Below are 17,372 nucleotides of genomic sequence, written 5' to 3' on the forward strand. Positions count from 1 at the left end.
ACACTGTAACGTTTCTTTCCAGAGTACAATGAAACAGTCGTCGTGCAACCGCCATCGATGTAAAACTATCTTCAACTCCCTGCAGCTGCCACCCGCCGTGGTTGCTCAGTGGCTATGGTGTTGGGCTGCTGAGCACGAGGTCGCGGGATCGAATCCCGGCCACGGCGGCCGCATTTCGATGGGGGTGAAATGCGAAAACACCGTGCTCTATCAATTAATCATCTTGTACCAATCTTCTTGTTAACTGAGGGTCCCGCTACAGTCGTATGACTTTGGGACCCTCTCCTGTATACTACTAACAACCAACTATGTATCCTGAATGAATAATAAACTGAAACTGAAACTGAAAAAGCTATCTTCAACTCCTTGCAGCTGTTGTTGCAACGCTCGTGTCACAAGCGCAATTATTCGCATTGCACAAATATGTTGGTCCTTCTGGTAACAGTTTGCAGAAACGCAAACAATGCTGGATGGCCAGCTAACTGCAAAATGCGTAGCATGATATCGATTCCAACATTACACGAAATCTGTATAACTCTTTTTATTTTCCTTTTTTTTCTGAACAAACTAGGCAGCCAAAGGTGTCAAATGTTTTTCTCTGAACAATTTTGAAAGGGAAAAAATGCCATCTTGCCAACTCAGTGGGAAACAGGTAGAGAAAAAAAAATTGTCAGTTTCGGCCGAAGGGGAAGCAGCATTGCGAGCTACAGCACGGTTTAGCGTTGCCCTGAAAGCATCTCAGCCCCGTATTCTCAAGAGATCGTCAACTCAAAGCTCTTCCTCCACTAGATGATGATGATTTAATGGCCTCCCCTTTGAAACGGGGCGGTGACAAATAGTCGCTTAACCTGCTAACTTTAGCACAGTCGAGCGCAGCACCACCCCTCGACCGAAGAAGACACTTCTTTTCAAGAATTACTGCGAGGGTCAATGAAGCGCACTGACCATTTCTGTCAAGGGGTGGCGCTCCAATCAACTTTCTTGAGTCGAAGTGGAGTGTAGAGTGTAGGAACATTCTAGAATACGAATGCCAGAATGGTGGCATGATAAGGAGCGTGCTAGTGGCGCTGCAGCTATCGCACCTCGATAGTGCGCGAGATGAGGTCGAAGGAAAACCGTCGGCGTTGACCAGCGTCCAAAGGAAGTTGCGCAGATCCAACGTACATTGTTGGAATCAATACGAAGCGAAGCTTTGTTTATCGGTGATGCTCATTTAATGCTACACAAAGACTGGTTTGGTTTGATAAGTTTCATGTAGGAATCGTAGTGGGACATCTCGGCCAACCTGGACGATTGGCCGAGAACATGGCACACACACACTGGCACATAACCGAGTAGCTAAATTAGCAAAGAAAATCAAAGAAACCGTAAATATAATTCACTCTTCCATTACCGGATCGATGGGCTTTAAGCATGCGCGTGAGCCGGCATTATATGTTCAAGTTTCATGTAGGAAGTTATTTTAATGCGACAGCATTATATGCCCCATTACACGAAAATCCCTCGGCGCCGGCGTGGCCTAAAGATGGTACCAAAAATGGCCGACGGCGCAAAGCGTAAGAACACACCTGAAAGTGCTCGGATTGAAGTCAAATTTCTCAGGAAGGTTTCTGTAAATGAAGCAAAGTAATTGCTTGGAAAAGAAAATCTGCTACATTTCGGTCTGGGTGGGAATTAAACCCGGGCTTCCGGGGTGTGACACTAGCACGCTACCCCGACGCCACGGCTCCGTGTCTTCATGTTCTGGCTGACTAAAGGTGTGCCTAGTGCGTGCGTCAGTGCACACGTCACGTCGCAGACATCTGGCTGACGTGACCTAGTGCGTGCGTCATTGGGCACGTAACGTTGCCGCCAATGGGGAGGAGGTGGCGCCACGTCATGAGTGTATAAAATGAGCCCGTTCATGACGTTCTGAGGTCTACAAACGGTATAATGCTTTCGCATTCCCACACGTAAGCAGTCCGAAGTGTCTCCGCCGATATATATATTCTTTTGTTCTGTTACGAGGAACAAGAGGTGGGCGTACTTGGTCAGCATGCAAGGGTTTTATGAGCCCGTTGGCTGATACTTTCCTTCGGCGCATAGTAGCACCTAGTGACACACATATTCCAAGTTGGCAATACACGTCTAATGCCATCACGACATAATTATTTAAATTTCCCAGTCAAACCATCGATTACACATAACCGTTATGCATGCATTTCTATGCGTTCAACATCGTGTATATAATTTGACGATTCATTTATGTGTATTTGCGTGTTTCTATTGGTCTAAGTACTAGTACTAATATGTTAATGTGAACATTTGAATAATGTGACGATTCATTTATGTGTATCTGCGTGTTTCTATTGGTCTAAGTACTAGTACTAATATGTTAATCTGAACGTTTGAATAATGTGACGATTCATTTATGTGTATCTGCGCTAATGGTCTAAGTACTAGTACTAATATGTTAATCTGAACGTGCGGACTTGAACATGTATGTGAAAAAATGCCGTGCATATGCTGCTCAGTTCTTTGTATATGTTATGCTTCTGGTTGTATCGTGCCCTTATCGTGACTCAGAGTGTCTCTGAGTATCGTTTTTTGCTGAATAAACTTTTTTTTTAAATAGTAAACCGCCAGAAATTGACTAACCGCGAAGTGAAGGGGAACAGCCAAAGAAAACTATCGCTTTAAAGTAGCGGTAAGCCAGAAATCCTTTAAACTTAGCACAAAACAAGGGATAGTCAAGTGTCGACGCTAAAGAAGACAAGGTCGTTGTACATGGTAGTTCAAGTGATTGTATTAATGAATGCTAATTATATCTATCTATTCTGTGTTTTTCTGTCTCTTTTTCGTGCTCATTATTCACTCATTTCGTATCTTATTCATATTGTATTTAAGGCACAATTACGTCGACCTTGTCTTCCTTAGCGTCGATACTTGGTTGGCCTTCCTTATTTGACCAACAAGAGAGGTGAGCCGATCCCGAAGATAGTGCACTTTATGGTGCAAGTGGCTAATTTTCTATTATATGGGTGCTAATTACGCTCGCACCGTTAATTTGACCTACTCTGCCTCTAAATCTCGCTTTTTGTGGGCACCGCCCAAGCCGCCTTCCAGACACCATTGCTTCGCACGAGCCATACTTTATCCAAGCGAACTCGCCCCATTTCCCAAAAGTGTGCCGTACGGCGGCTTTGCCTTCACGTGTCTTTATCTGCGGTGGTGCTCCCTTTACAGGTGTTTAGTGCAATGTGGTACGTTAATCTTCGACTATGTTTACTCTAATAACGTCCGTACCTTTAACTTTACCTTCTCTGCGTCTAATTGTCTCTTCTTGTTTCGTTTAGACCTACACTTTTATGCTATTTGCGACTCGCTACGACGCTCTGGAGGCTTGAAAGCGCCATTTGTTCATCTGGAAGTGGTTACGAGATACCCAAATCCCAGATACACCAAACCCGTGCGAAGTCAGCTGAGAAGACCTTGCCTTCAAAATACAAGTTAGTGTGCGTCTGAACTGCATGAAGTGGCCGTGAAATAAACCTAGAAAAATAGGCAGGCGACAAGTTTATACCACGAGTAAACAATCTTTTTTTAAATATCTGCCGAATTGAATTCAATATAATGCGTATCTATACCGCCTAACACGCACATCACCCAGCGAAATAAATTCTAAGCTATATGAACACTGGACGGTTCGCAGCGGGACGCACTGGATCCGCGTGAGTTGAACGTCCACGATGCCATGATGACACCACCCGTGCGAAATATAGAAACTGCCTTCTCAACTCTGGGCAAGGTTCTGGCGAGAAGTTAAAGCACATATGAGAAGTGGGTATCGATGGTGCGATTACCAGTACAAGCATTGTGCAGTATAGCGCGGTCTTGCTAACGTTCTAAACTGCACTGTAGCATATACTAGCGCGACGTAAGAACGCGGTCACTATGGCGTCGTTGAAGCGCCAAAATAAATTCCACCTCCCGACCTTGTCCATCGTTTTCGCAATCTGCGCACAGTCTATAGTACGAATACCGACACTTTCACAGTGGTTCTGTTCGCCTTCTGTTCTAAAAACGAAGTGACTGATAGTGGTGCGCTACGGAATACCGGAACGCCATGTGACAGCAGTGCAAGCAGAGACATCTCGTGACACTTTCTTCGACCACAATGTGTTAGGAACGTTTTCGTGGTGCATAGGCCTGTGTCCTCGCCAAAAAAAAATGGAGAACGCTTAAGCTTCGCCTTCATGTGTCGAACGCGATAGCATTCAAAGATCCCTGACTGATTGTCAGCCTTCCTGCCAACTGCAGCTTTCTTTTTTTTCTCCACCTTCGCCTCCGTGCGCCGCTGCCGAGGAGGTCAGTGCCATCTGGATGGTGTTTTTGAAAGTAACCGACCGGAGCGCGCCGCTGTATTAATGGTAGAAATGTTGGAAAAGGGGTTTGTGGTTTGAGTTTCTGCGTAACAGAATTATGTTTTCTCGTATATTCAAATTACAATCCGACGCTATCATGCCTGTAGATTGTGGTTAAGTCGTACTTTACGATCTTTCTGGCACTTTTTACTTTGATAAATTCAATTAGGTCACTATCGCCTCTGCGCCATGCGGAGGGCCTGCGTGGTCGGGATGGTGCGGGATGATTTTCTCGGCCGCGAACGCCGACGCCTGATTTTCTGCGACACGGGCCCTTAACGCTGTCGCGTTAAAAGAACGTCACTATACGTCAGTGATGGTTGGTGCCGATTCATGTACACCAGCAGTTAAGTAGTACATAGTGGTCACAATTGTAGTTTTGTGCGCTGGAGTTGAATTCAGTGCCACAATTTGGCGCCTCCAAGCAATCTTTACCCTTGTGAGCTCTACGTAAACCAGCGCCTGAAAACATCAAACAGTGGTCGAAGAAGGGATGTCGCAGGCGGAAGCCAACGTCTCGACAATTGTGGTGGACTTGGTCCACTTTGTCCATGTCTTCGTCAGGGTCTTGACAAGCTAGAGTCCACTTGTCATAACGCTCGCTTCAGCCAGTGACATTCCTTGTTCCACTACTGTTAATCATCTCAACTATGGTACCTCAAGTCTCCATCTTGAAGCGATCTTCCCTCTTCTCTAGTTTGACTTAGTGCCAACAGATGTCGCCAACTGTACCGATTACGGAATACCGGAGCGCTTCGCGTTTTGCGGTATTCCGAAAACTGTGATAGTTCACGGGTAGGCTAAATATATTTAGGTGATTCACGTCTGTCAAACAAGGTGAGGCGAATGGCCTCCATACGAAGGCACTGTCCCTTGGAAAACTGGTTTGGGCTGCTTCTGACACCTGCGCACGCTTAGTCTGAGCGTCACGCTTACGTCAGCAAACATCCAGCACCAGGGATACTTCCGGCAACAATCTGTGGCAGTTCAAGCTACATTGACGGCAAGGTTTTCATCCATAGATGCATCAAGGTGACCTTAATTGCTACGCGAGCATGCACGCTGTAGTCACAACACTAGCACTATACAAACACTGAATGTGCGGTCCACGTCCATCGACGTAACTGTTCTCGGTGTCAGTCAAGGAGGCAGAGGAGAGTCAGATAATTAAATGTCTTCATAACCCGTAACCAGACGACGAAAAGTCGTGATATGATGTCATGGCGGTGTCCGGTCCGGAGCCTTCGAACATCCACGTACAGTCCTCTCAAAATAAAACTGGATCATCGCCCACTAAAAGAACACGACAATGAGGGTGTGACGAAAAGCGCAGAGAGCTTCTTTTTTTTTTAGAACACGTGCTCTTCCTCAAGTGAAAGCCGGCCCGAGAATGACTTCAGCCATTTCCAGTCCAAGACGCTTTGAGCATGGCCACTGAAAGTCCTTGGCACTTAGTGGATCCTATTCAACAACGAAAATTCGGTTTAACTGGCGACGCGTAATGGTGACAAGATGAAAGAGGAGAAAGAAATGGCAAAAAGACGCGATGAACTCCCTGTGTCATTTTGTCAATTGCCCCTTGTCTTCTGCGTCGTATGGTAGCCGATGAAGAGCCGTACTCTCTGGCGATCCCTATCGAGTATAACACGCTTTCAGTACGCATTCATTGGATATGCCAGCGAGTAGAGGACATCCGCGGCTCCAATCAGATGCCGAGCTGTGCATTACGTCACGCAAAAGACGAAAGTATGTCCCCGAAAGTACTCGACCCGGAATACGGCCCCAAAAATTACTTCGCTGCGAGTTTTAGTGAGGTCACGCTGCGAGAGGCCATTTTCCACATATCGCACACATTCTGGACACATCACTGTGTCCTCGGGGAGTTCAAAGCCTTCGCCCAGTTCCTCTAGCGGACTGACAGAGGAGAAATATCGTGAAGTGACACCGAAACTGGCCAGGCTATGAGTACAGCTTTCAAATCGCGACATGTGACCCGAGAATACTACGAAAGAAATCTTAATTGCGCTGCGAGCCTTATCTTGAGCATGTTGCGAGACATTCCGCACATTCTGGGCACATGACTTCGTTCTCGGAGTGTTCGACGCTGTTAAAAAACAAGGTGTTTCTGCCAGAGACGGCACTTGGTAAAGTAATCTTGAGACTGGCCAGTTCTGGTTGAGAGCGACCAAGCCGTAACCCTAAAATAGGGCGCCAATATCTCTATGTACGAGTCTTGGGGCGTGTTGCAAAGTGTCTTCCGCACATTCCAGGCACATGACCCCATCGTTAAACAGTTCGAAGTCATCGTAACCCAAATGACTCTGACAGGCAGAACTTGGTAAGGCGACAGTGAGACTGGCCACAAGCCAGTTCACATGCGTTCCTACCCCGACCCAAGTCCCCAGAATATGGGCCTGCGAATTCATCTGCTGCAAGTTTTAGCAAGGGCATGAGGTGCCTTCGCACATTCTGGACCCATGACTATCTTCTCAGAGTCCGAAGCCATCATAGCCCAGATGCCTCTGACGTAGGCAGCACTAGGCAAAGTGGCACTGAGACGGGCAAGTTGTAGTTTCCAGCGTTCTGACCACGGCCCCAGTCCAGGAGTACGGCCCCAACAATTCACTTCAAGTTCCACTTAGAGCACGTTGTAAAGGGCCATGAGTGTTTCCTGTCAAAGTAAAAGCAGTCACAGCCCAGGTGCCTTTAAAATAAGTAGCACTTTGGTAAAAAGGCATTGGTGATTGGCCAGTTCTAGATCTCAGTGCTCAAACCGTGACATGAGTTCCGGCACTCGAAGAACTGGCAATCGGTATGCTCTCATGACCGTCACCGACGCTCGAGCAGCAGCTGCACTCTTCTTCGCTATCGGTCGTCGACCTTTCGTCGTCCGAACTGTCGCTAGGGTCGCTGACGTCGAGGCCCCCGGGAGTCTCGCAGCCGCCCTTCGGAGCCTCGTAGCGCCCGTTGCTCAGCGAAGGAGTGTGCGGAGGAGGAGGAGGCGGCGGCGGAAGCAGTAGACCGGAAGTCAGAGGTTTGGTCACATCCGGCGGTTCGGAAGCCGCGGTCGCCGCACTCGTCGCCGGAATCCTGACCAGGTAAGGCGCTGCCGGATGAGCGGCCTTGGTGTTGTGCCGGCCCGGCTGTGGAGCACCGTGCCTCGCAGTTCGTAAGTGGCGCATCCTTCTCCAGGCCTCAGGAATGCCTGCAACAAAATTTTGGGACCTCTTAAAAAGCCTAGTTTACTTCCGGTAGCTTAAGTACGAAGTGACCTTGGTGTCGAATCGAACGCTTTCATTACGACTGGACCCAATGAAAAAAAGCTCGCAAAAATCACAACAATAAAAAGACGCCGCAAGTTTCTGCTCGCCCGAGGGTGAGGAGAATATTTTATTGAAGAGAAAGGAGAAGAGGTCGGCCTGGAGAGAGTACCTCTATCCTGCTACTCCTCACTGGGGCTCACCGGAAACGACGTAGAAGCCAATATACATGACAGGGTCCGCATTTGGTAAAGTTTCATTTCATTTTCCATTGTTCTTTTCTTGCCGCGCGTTGTGCCAAGTGGCTAAACCAAGCGACAGCGGCGCCGTGGCGTAATCCGAGACAATGACTGACGCCGAAGAGAATGGAAAATGAAGTGCGTCGTTAGAAAATAAGCCCCGTACATCTTGGCGCGAAGTCGTGATAACCACTCTTCCGCGGTCCTGAGATCTGCGTCATATCCGCTTGCCACCAGGTGTCCACGCCATCTACTAAAGTAATATTTAGAGGCTGGTAATTAAAGAACTAGGCGACTAGCAGTCCCGCGACTTTGGCCAGATTACTTCGATGGTAGAAAGTGGTCATTTATAACCGGTTTAGCAAAAGTTAAATTTCATTGGCTCAAAAATATCCCGTCACTCGCTCCCCTTCTTACTTTGATACTCAACTCGCCAAAGTAGCGTCGAGTTTGATACTCACTCTTGCTAGAAATGTACGGGGCGTCGCATCGGCGCACCACCAGCAAGACGGCGGCCACGGCGAGCAGCAGACCGGCCAGGGCGCCGAACACGATGCCCACGATGACGCCCGCGCTGGCACCGGTCGACGCTTGCACGCGGGCACCCACCAGGCCTTTCAGCTGGAGCCTGCGCGCCCGGTGACGCAGGAATTATTGTTATTCAGGGCTGACAAAACGCGTTCACATCGTTGGTTACTCCGCTCTTGTCAGGAGACGGGACAAGGTTGACTGATTGTCAAACTGAGTAGCTGACTGATTGGCCAACAGGTTGACTAAGTGATTCGTTGGCTGACCATCTGGTTCTATCAATCACTCACTGACCCGCTGAGCGGCTTGCTGAGTGGTTATACATGACTGACTGACTGATTGGCTGGCTGACTTGGTGACCGACTGACTTTTGAATCTATGATTGATTGACCGAAAGTGTGGCTGACTGATTGGCCGATTAATTAGTTAATTGACTGACTGATCTAATGGTTGAGTCAAAAATTGGCTGACTGATCTGTTGGCTAACCGACCCACCGACCAGATATGTGAATGGCTTATTGCTAGAATGACTGAGTGGCTCTGTGACTGGTTATGGTTGGCCGACTGACTGAGTGACTGACTAGATGAGTGAATGGCTGATTGTTTGAATGACTGTGTGGCTCTATGACTGGCTATGGTTGGTCGACTGATCGGCTGACCGACAATATGATTGGCTGAGCGACCAAATTGTTGCGATACTGAGTCTTAACGATAGACTAGCTGGGTGATTGTTTAACTGGGTGACTCGCTATCCCACAAGTTACTTGACTGACTGACTTGACTTGAATGACTGAAAGACTTGACAGACTCACAGAGTGGCTTGACAGAGTGACTGACAGATATGACAGACTGACTTGACAGACTGACTGAATTGAAAGACTGAATGACTTGACAGACTGATTGACTTGACAGATTGGCTTGGCAGACTGAATTGACTGACTGACAGACTGACTGACTGACGCGCACAGCGAAGGAGAAAAAAATATGCCGATTTCATTATCTCTCCACACAAACATTCCGATTTCATTACTTCTCCACACTTCTATCTTATACGTCCATTACGTGGCAGTATGGAAACGGCCGATATACTGATAGTTTGATAGACTGCGTTCACCGCCTCTAGAAGTTACCTGCGCAGCATGTCGAAGTACGACTGGACCATGGACTCTAGTCCCAGGAAGAAGTCGCAATTGGAGAAGTGGCCGCGGCTCTCCAGGTAGATCTGGTCAGCCACTTCCTGCGGGAACACGCCCGACACGGCCGGCCCCACCAGGGTGTGCGACTGCGCATCCGTTATAGTAACGACCGGAAGTGTCTAGATATAGTAAGCGAAAATAATTAACAAGTTTGAAGAACAGTGCACACAAAAGCGGAAAACATCATTAAATAAGCCTCACTCAAAAGACCATTTCATTATCTTAACGTAATTACTGCGAATAGCCATTCCGAAACTCGAAATAAGGATTCGGACTTATGGGCATAGAGTCCCCACCCTTTCTTGAAAGAGTCTGATCGGCTGAAGCTACAAGAAATACTTGCAATACTTAACAAAGTCCGCCGGACGGCACTGCGCGTTTGCCACTCGCCTTGTCTCGTCTTTTGCGCTGTGTCTTTCAAAGATTCCGCCGGACGGACTTTCTTATTCCCTTGTGTGACTACTGCGCATCGTTCTGCGCAGCCCCGGAAACGTCCCGAACCCCTCTTCACGGACTAAGTACGGTGTACCTCTGACGTCACAAGCGGCGGTGCCCATTGCGAACGTACGTATGAACGCACGCGTTCAGCCCATTTCTTTTCCCTAGCGCTTATAATTACTGTCGGCTGAGAAACGTACAACACAAAGATAACAAAAGCTAGCCTTAAAGGAATGCTCATATTCCCTCCTAAAAAAAACAAATCATTACCATCATCATCATTAACGTAAAACTTCCCTCACGTAGACGTCCTTACACAGTTCTCGGGTGCCCATACCTGCTTGTCCTTGGTTGAGATGAGCAGCAGTATGTCGTCGTCACAGTTGCCCAGATGCCACTGCTTGCGCAGCGTCTCCGCGAAGACGCGCACGGCTTCCGAGATCGGCTGGCTGCAATAGAGATTGTCTGTTCGGTTGATCGATCGATGAATAACCGATTGACTGATTTATCGATTGACTGTCTGTCTGGTGTACAGACTGACTGACCGATCGATCGAATGTATGTATATCAGACTGGTTGTATGTATATCCGACTACATGTATGTATATCAGACTGGTTGATCAATTGTCTGATATACATACATGTAGATTGATTCGTTCTGGTTCATCGACGGGATGACTAGGTGATTGATCGATGGAATGATTTTCTGTTCCAGAACTGGGTAATTTGTTTGGCTGGTCCGTCGATCGATGAAATGACTGATTGATCGATTGATTATCTGCTTGAACACAGGGTGATTTATTGTGACTGTTTGTGCCAGAGAAATCTACTTGTAGATGTGACGACAGACTGGCTAATGTACTGATTGTTTGATGTACAGATTGGCTTGATGATTGACCAATCGAACTGATTGACTGATTTATTGATTGATTGCTTGGGCAGAGGGTGATTTATTGTGATTGTCCGTGCGCAGAGAAATTTATTTGTAGATGCAACGACAGATTCAATAAGCTACTGATTGTTTTATATACAGATTGGCTTGATGCTTGAACAATCGAACTGATTGATTAATTGATTGATTGATTTATGCGCGCTCACTTTTTTGGCCTGTGAATGTGCTCCATGATGGCAACGCCCAGTGTGATGCCCCTGGTGTGCGACTTCCCGCACGTTGGACAGATGCAGAGTGTCTCGTTTCTGATGCGCTCGATGATCCCGTCCAGGGCGTCCGCTGCCAACGGGAATAAGAAGCACATGTTGTATAGGTCGGCTCAGGTAATGACCACGGTGTACAACAGATCTAATCCTCCGAACAGAACCGGAAGAGACTTGCGTAAAGCTTCACGCAGGCAACACTTTTTGAAAAGATTGAAAAAAAAATTTATACGTTATACTCCGTTAGGTTCTCATTAGGTGTTCCCTTAATTAAATGTTGGCCATACCCTACGTCGTACTTTTTCCTGTCCACGTGTATTCAGTAAGGTTTGCAGCATAAATGCATGCATAAGTACACTTATTGACCCTTTTCGCGCCGGTCCCGTGAACGCTGCCATGTTTGATCACGTGGTGACGCGTCCATTGCTTGCCTCAACTGCCTTCGTTGCCTCCGTGTTTACAATGGATGTGTATGACACCGGTGCGGCTTAGCAAACCTCTGTTTCGGGAGATGCCGTAGACGGTGGCCGCGTGGATGACAGAAAGCTTTGGCCACAGCTTCAGAAAACATGCAAAGCGCTTTCGGAGCTGATTAAGCTGTGTTCAAACGGCATGAGCAGCGTATATGGTGCTTATTCTAAAAGCGGGGCTAAATATGTATTCCAAGCGTCCAAACTTTCCGCTCATGAATTGAATCAGGATTAGTGTACTTTGCTCTTCGTTCTTTATTTCGCAAATATTTTGAAGGAGCGGCTTGTCACGTTTCTGACTCAGTAAACTTCCTCGGTGCGGTCACTATCTGATTATTTTCTGCTAGTAACTCGCTTACTCTTGTGGACCGTCACGAAACATTCAGCTTCCACCATTCGTTCGCTATCAGTGTAGTCCGTCATTTATTGTGCGTATACAGTGTGCATATATTCAAGTGTGCGCCAATTCACTTATTCTTGACACGTTGGTGATAGAGTGGGCGTAAGTTTCCGTGCCAGCTGGGGTAGATGTATGTAAATAATGTGGGCGAAACTTACTATGACAGGAAGCGGCGCTACTCCCTTTGTCATTGTTTAACGAGCTGTACTCACTCTTTCCGACGTTCCGGGACTGAAGTCCTTTGTTTGAAGGTTAGCGATACAACGCTGGCGGATGAGCAAATTTCTGTATCCTCGAGGAAAGCTGTACATCTCGACGTGCCGGTAACAAGTTCGAACAGCTGCAGCAGCGGTCAGCGAACTTGGCCACAGAAATTCATTCCATTCATTAATATGCCAGTGACTATTTTTGCAGCCAATTACTGCACACCTCTTCAATCTACATGATTCAGTCAGGCATTATTGGAGCACAGTGCGTTAGCGAAAACTCAGCAGCATTTCCGACAGCTGATATCGCAGAAGCAAGGCAGAAGCAGTAAGGGTTTCGTAATCGTGCGCTGTCGCTGAGGCGAGGTGCGGTGCGCGGCCGTAAGCGTCATTGCGCTTCTCTAGAATTAACTGCTCCGCGAAAAGGGTCATTACGACATACTTGCGGCTCTCCATTGAATAGTGCACTGGTTTGGGCCAGTTGGTAGCATTCCGTGACGGCAGGCTTTTACGCACAAACTGGAGTACGATGACCGGGGGACTCGACAATTGTGAGCGCCCACTTTTAACTGAATTATATTGGCGAAAGGGTGAGGTTTGATACATAGACGATATATGACGTGATCCGATAGGTAAAAACAAGAAATCTTTAAACAAACAAAGTGTAATGTGAAAGCGGTGACACGTGAAACGGTGACACTCTCTTCGTCTTATAGTTCGTGCGCAAAAGCCTACACAATGTCCAATGAAGCTTTGCAGTTCTGTAGACTTCTGAATGTCGATGCAAGTTCGAGAATGAGCAACATCTTGGTGAGGGCTATACTTGGTTCATCTTCAGAACTGTACTCAAAACAGCGCGACTGATACAAGGACACAAAGCGACACAAATACCACAGAAAAAAGTCACAGGCCTGCGCAGCACGCGCAGCACAGTCACAGCGTAAACTGGCGGAGCGGCCAATTTCGGCACCACGCACACCAGGGTCTTCGCGACAAGTCTCTTTGCCTCGATCGTTTTGACGAGAACGATCTGAACTGCCAGCCCGGCGTCGACGTCGAGCTGCGGCTTGTAATGCTCCCTGCACAGCAGTCTGCTGAGCCCGATGATGCCTGGCCGCGCAGGCCTGTGGCGTCTGCAGGCACCTTAACTAGTTGGCGCCACCATACTGACGGAAGCTGGGGATCACGTTTTTTTTTTATTGCGCACCTCGTCTGAATGGCATCTCGTCGTCTGCGCATGCGTACGCTGCGTTTGCAGGCGCCTTAACTAGATGGCGCCACCATAGTGGCGGAGGTTCGGATCGTCTGCGCTCTGTTTAAAGCGCATTTTTCCGGTGCCCGATAGCAAGCAAGCTTGCGTTGCTCAGTGGTAGAGTATCTGACTCCCACGCAGCGGGCGGGCGCGGGTTCGATCCTGGCGGGAATCGGGTACTTTTTTTCGCATTTCCAGCGATAGCGGTTACGATCGCCGGAAGCCGTCGGCGGCGGCGGCAGCGGACACCAGTCGCGAACCGAAGCGGCTATTGGAATGAGCCCATAACAGCTTACGCTGTAATAATCGCAAAACGTAGAACAAGACTAAGGTGCGCGATAACAGGGACAAATGATAACTTCTTGAAGTCCGAAACGAACACATGCGCAACACAATTTCTAGTGAGTATATAATTAAATGGTAAAAAAGCGCTGAGAACGACGAAGCAACAAGCTATCCGTACTCGCCTTGCTTCTTGTTGATGACCCGGTCCGGGTCGCACACGAACGACGGTCGGTACCGGTTGCAGTACCGCGGCTGCGTGATCGGGTGAGGGTACTCGTCGACGCGCCAGTACCAGCGCGACTCCGGGTCATCGTCCTCGGCGCTGCACCAGCTGTCCGCCGACACTGCCACCATGGGGGCGCACGACCACAGCATGGCCGCCAGCAAGATGGCTGCCGCCGGTCCTCCGCGATGGCTGTGATCCACCATGGCTGCCGCTCCCTATATAGAGGTCGCTGCTGCCGCTGCCCGCCGCACACGCCGTCACACCGTCGGCGATATACGATCGGTCCTGGCCCGCGCCGGCCAAGTCAGCCAAGTTGGCGACTCTTCATCTTCGTCTGACCCGTCGTCGCGCCAAGTGGCGCCCTGGTTTGAAAGCCTTTCGACGACCTCGTCATGACAGTCTTCTTTTTCGAGGTCATCGACGACCATGCGTTGGTGTTTTTATAACCACGGGACAACCCAACTGCTGCCGATTAGAGGAAACATGGAGTGTGTCTGCAATGAGAGAGACAAAGGAATTCATCAATGTATACTGTTATATCCCATAACACTGGTTACAGAAGAATACAAACAAGTACAAGAAAAGACTAACAAAGCATGTGGTCAGGCCAATTCTTCAGATATGGTTCATGCAGCAACTGCCAAAATTCACCCCGCCTAGAAATTTTTCCACAGCTCAACAGTAAATGAAGAAAAAAAAAGGGAAAACTTCTAGCAACTTAAAGTAATCAGTGAACGGCTTGAAGGGGTACGTTCGGCGGGTAACAAGTGCAGTACAACTCACAAAATAAATGGGGGCAAGAGTAAACATTTTTCCCATTGCCAATTTTATGCAAAATGGAAACACGTTCACATATACGCCTGAATTGAAGCGTGTCGGGTGACCACAAGAGAGCCTAAAACAAGAGAGCTTGAGACCGGTCGTAGCATTGAAATACAAACCTTCATAGCGTTCTAACCTATACATCGTCTGTCCCACATAACTTGAGCCAAAGTTTTAAAAAGGTCACAGGCCTGCGCCGCACGCGCAGCACGGTCACAGCGTAAGCTGGAGGAGCGGCTCAAGAGTAACTCCAATTTCGGCACCACGCACAACAGGGTTACGAGAACGATCTGAGCTGTCTGCCCGGCGTTGACGGCAAGCTGCGGCTTGTACTGCTCTCTGCTACAGCAGTCTGCCTGAGCCCGATGATGCCTGGTTGCAGCCGCGCACGTAGCTCTACGATTCGCTTCTTCAGCAGCGGTTCATACCTTGCGATACGTGGCGCACATCTCACATCCCTCGACCCGTGGCACGGTGCGTTGTTGTTGTTGATGGTTTATTGGCATCTTCAAAACGGGGTGGTGACAAATAGTCACCCAGCCTGCTTGAGTTAACCAGGTCAAGCTACATACAGCATGCAACTGCTACACGCAACTGCTACATGCCGAGACACGTGGTGGAATATTACCGAACTGCAATGCAAATTTTGTACGCATCCAAGCTACGCGGCATGCATGTCACATGGCGTGTCAAATGGCACGATACGGTGCTAATTATGATGATTATGATATAATGGCATTTCCATTTGAAACGGGATGGTGACAAAAGTCACCTAGGATAGGATAGGAATAAACTTTATTTGTCCAACGGTTATGGCTGTTGGTGCCCGGGGCTAGGCTGCCAGGAATCCATCGCCGGAGAAAAATCTTCCGAGATCCTAGCCCACTTGAATTAATCAGGTATGTCATACACGTTTTTCATTACATCAATATTTATACATCGCCATAATCTTCTTTTTCTTCCTCAAGACTTCTCCATCTACCTCGTAACGCTACCTATGCGATGATGATGATGATGATGATGATGATGATGATGATGGTGATGATGATGATTTATTGGCATCCCCTTTGAAACGGGGCGGCGACAAATAGTCACCTAGCCTGCTTGATTTAATCAGGTATACTATACATGTCATCTGCCAACCGAAGGTTGCTGAGATATTCGCCGTCGATCCTCACTCCTAATCCTTCCCAGTCTAAGAGCTTGAATACTTCTTCTAAGCATGCAGTGAATAGCATTGGAGAGATTTAGCAACAATGGAGAGGAATTACAACAAATGATTGAGGACCTTCATCGAGAAAGTGCGAGAATTGGGTTGAAGATGAATATGCAGAAGACAAAGATAATGTTCAATAGCCTGGCAAGGGAACAAGAATTCAGGATCGCCAGTCAGCCTCTAGAGTCTGTAAAGGAATACGTTTATCTAGGTCAATTACTCACAGGGGACCCTGATCATGAGAAAGAAATTTACAGAAGAATAAAATTGGGTTGGAGTGCATACGGCAGGCATTGCCAAATCCTGACTGGGAGCTTACCACTGTCGTTGAAAAGAAAAGTGTACAATCATTGCATACTACCGGTGCTAACATATGGGCAGAAACTTGGAGGTTAACAAAGAAGCTCGAGAACAAGTTAAGGACCGCACAAAGAGCGATAGGAACGAAAAATCTTAGGAGTAACGTTAAGAGACAGGAAGAGAGCGGTTTGGATCAGAGAACAAACGGGGGTAGACGATATTCTAGTTGACATTAAGCGGAAGAAATGGAGCTGGGCAGGCCATGTAATGCGTAGGATGGATAACCGGTGGACCATTAGGGTTACAGAATGGATACCAAGAGAAGGGAAGCGCAGTCGAGGACGGCAGAAAGTCAGGTGGGATGATGAGGTTAGCAAATTCGCAGGCGCAAGTTTGAATACGCTAGCGCAAGACAGGGGTAATTGGAGATCGCAGGGAGAGGCCTTCGTCCTGCAGTGGACATAAATATAGGCTGATGATGATGATGATGATGATGATGATGACTATACATGTTCTTTATCTAGCATTTTTGTATACCTCATTATTTTACTTTTTCAAAAATTTTCCTTGTACCGCTGCCTATGATGCAACTGCTACATGGCGCGCCACCTGGTGCAATAATTTGCTACTGCAATGCAGATTATGCACGTATATAGACGCTACGCGGCGCGCATCTCACACAGAAAGTAAAGCCCCTGGAGAAAAGCTTTCCAGTTTTTTCTTTTTTTTTTTCTTTTTTTTTTTGGGGGGGGGGGGGTTCCAGGGTCTTTAAAGACAAGTGGCAATATACGATGCTAATGATGATGATGATAATTTATAGACAACTATCCATCTTGATTTAATCAGGAACACAATGTATATTTCTTCTGGCATTCATGTATACAACTCCCTAATTTTTTTTTTCTTCCTCAAACCTTCTGCCTTGTACCGTTACCTAAGCATCTGCTACATGGCATTCTACCTGGTGTAATAATAT

The 17,372-nt window shown here is 47.7% G+C and overlaps 1 protein-coding gene across 1 annotated transcript in view; it reads right to left on the reverse strand.

Annotated features, from left to right (window-relative positions):
- Window positions 1–354: 354 nt before the first annotated feature.
- The window catches only part of LOC119453302 (uncharacterized), a 31,973-nt gene continuing 14,955 nt past the window's right edge, over window positions 355–17,372 (reverse strand). The window contains exons 2-7 of the mRNA XM_037715340.2: window positions 14,015–14,552; window positions 11,163–11,295; window positions 10,402–10,513; window positions 9,561–9,712; window positions 8,364–8,530; window positions 355–7,608 (exon numbers count right to left, since the gene is read on the reverse strand). Of these exons, the coding sequence (XP_037571268.1) occupies window positions 7,172–7,608; window positions 8,364–8,530; window positions 9,561–9,712; window positions 10,402–10,513; window positions 11,163–11,295; window positions 14,015–14,261 (1,248 nt within the window). The 5' untranslated portion in view covers window positions 14,262–14,552 and the 3' untranslated portion in view covers window positions 355–7,171. The remainder of the gene's footprint in view (window positions 7,609–8,363; window positions 8,531–9,560; window positions 9,713–10,401; window positions 10,514–11,162; window positions 11,296–14,014; window positions 14,553–17,372) is intronic.

The sequence above is a fragment of the Dermacentor silvarum genome, chromosome 5 (genome assembly GCF_013339745.2).
Source record: "Dermacentor silvarum isolate Dsil-2018 chromosome 5, BIME_Dsil_1.4, whole genome shotgun sequence".
NCBI lineage: Eukaryota > Metazoa > Arthropoda > Arachnida > Ixodida > Ixodidae > Dermacentor > Dermacentor silvarum.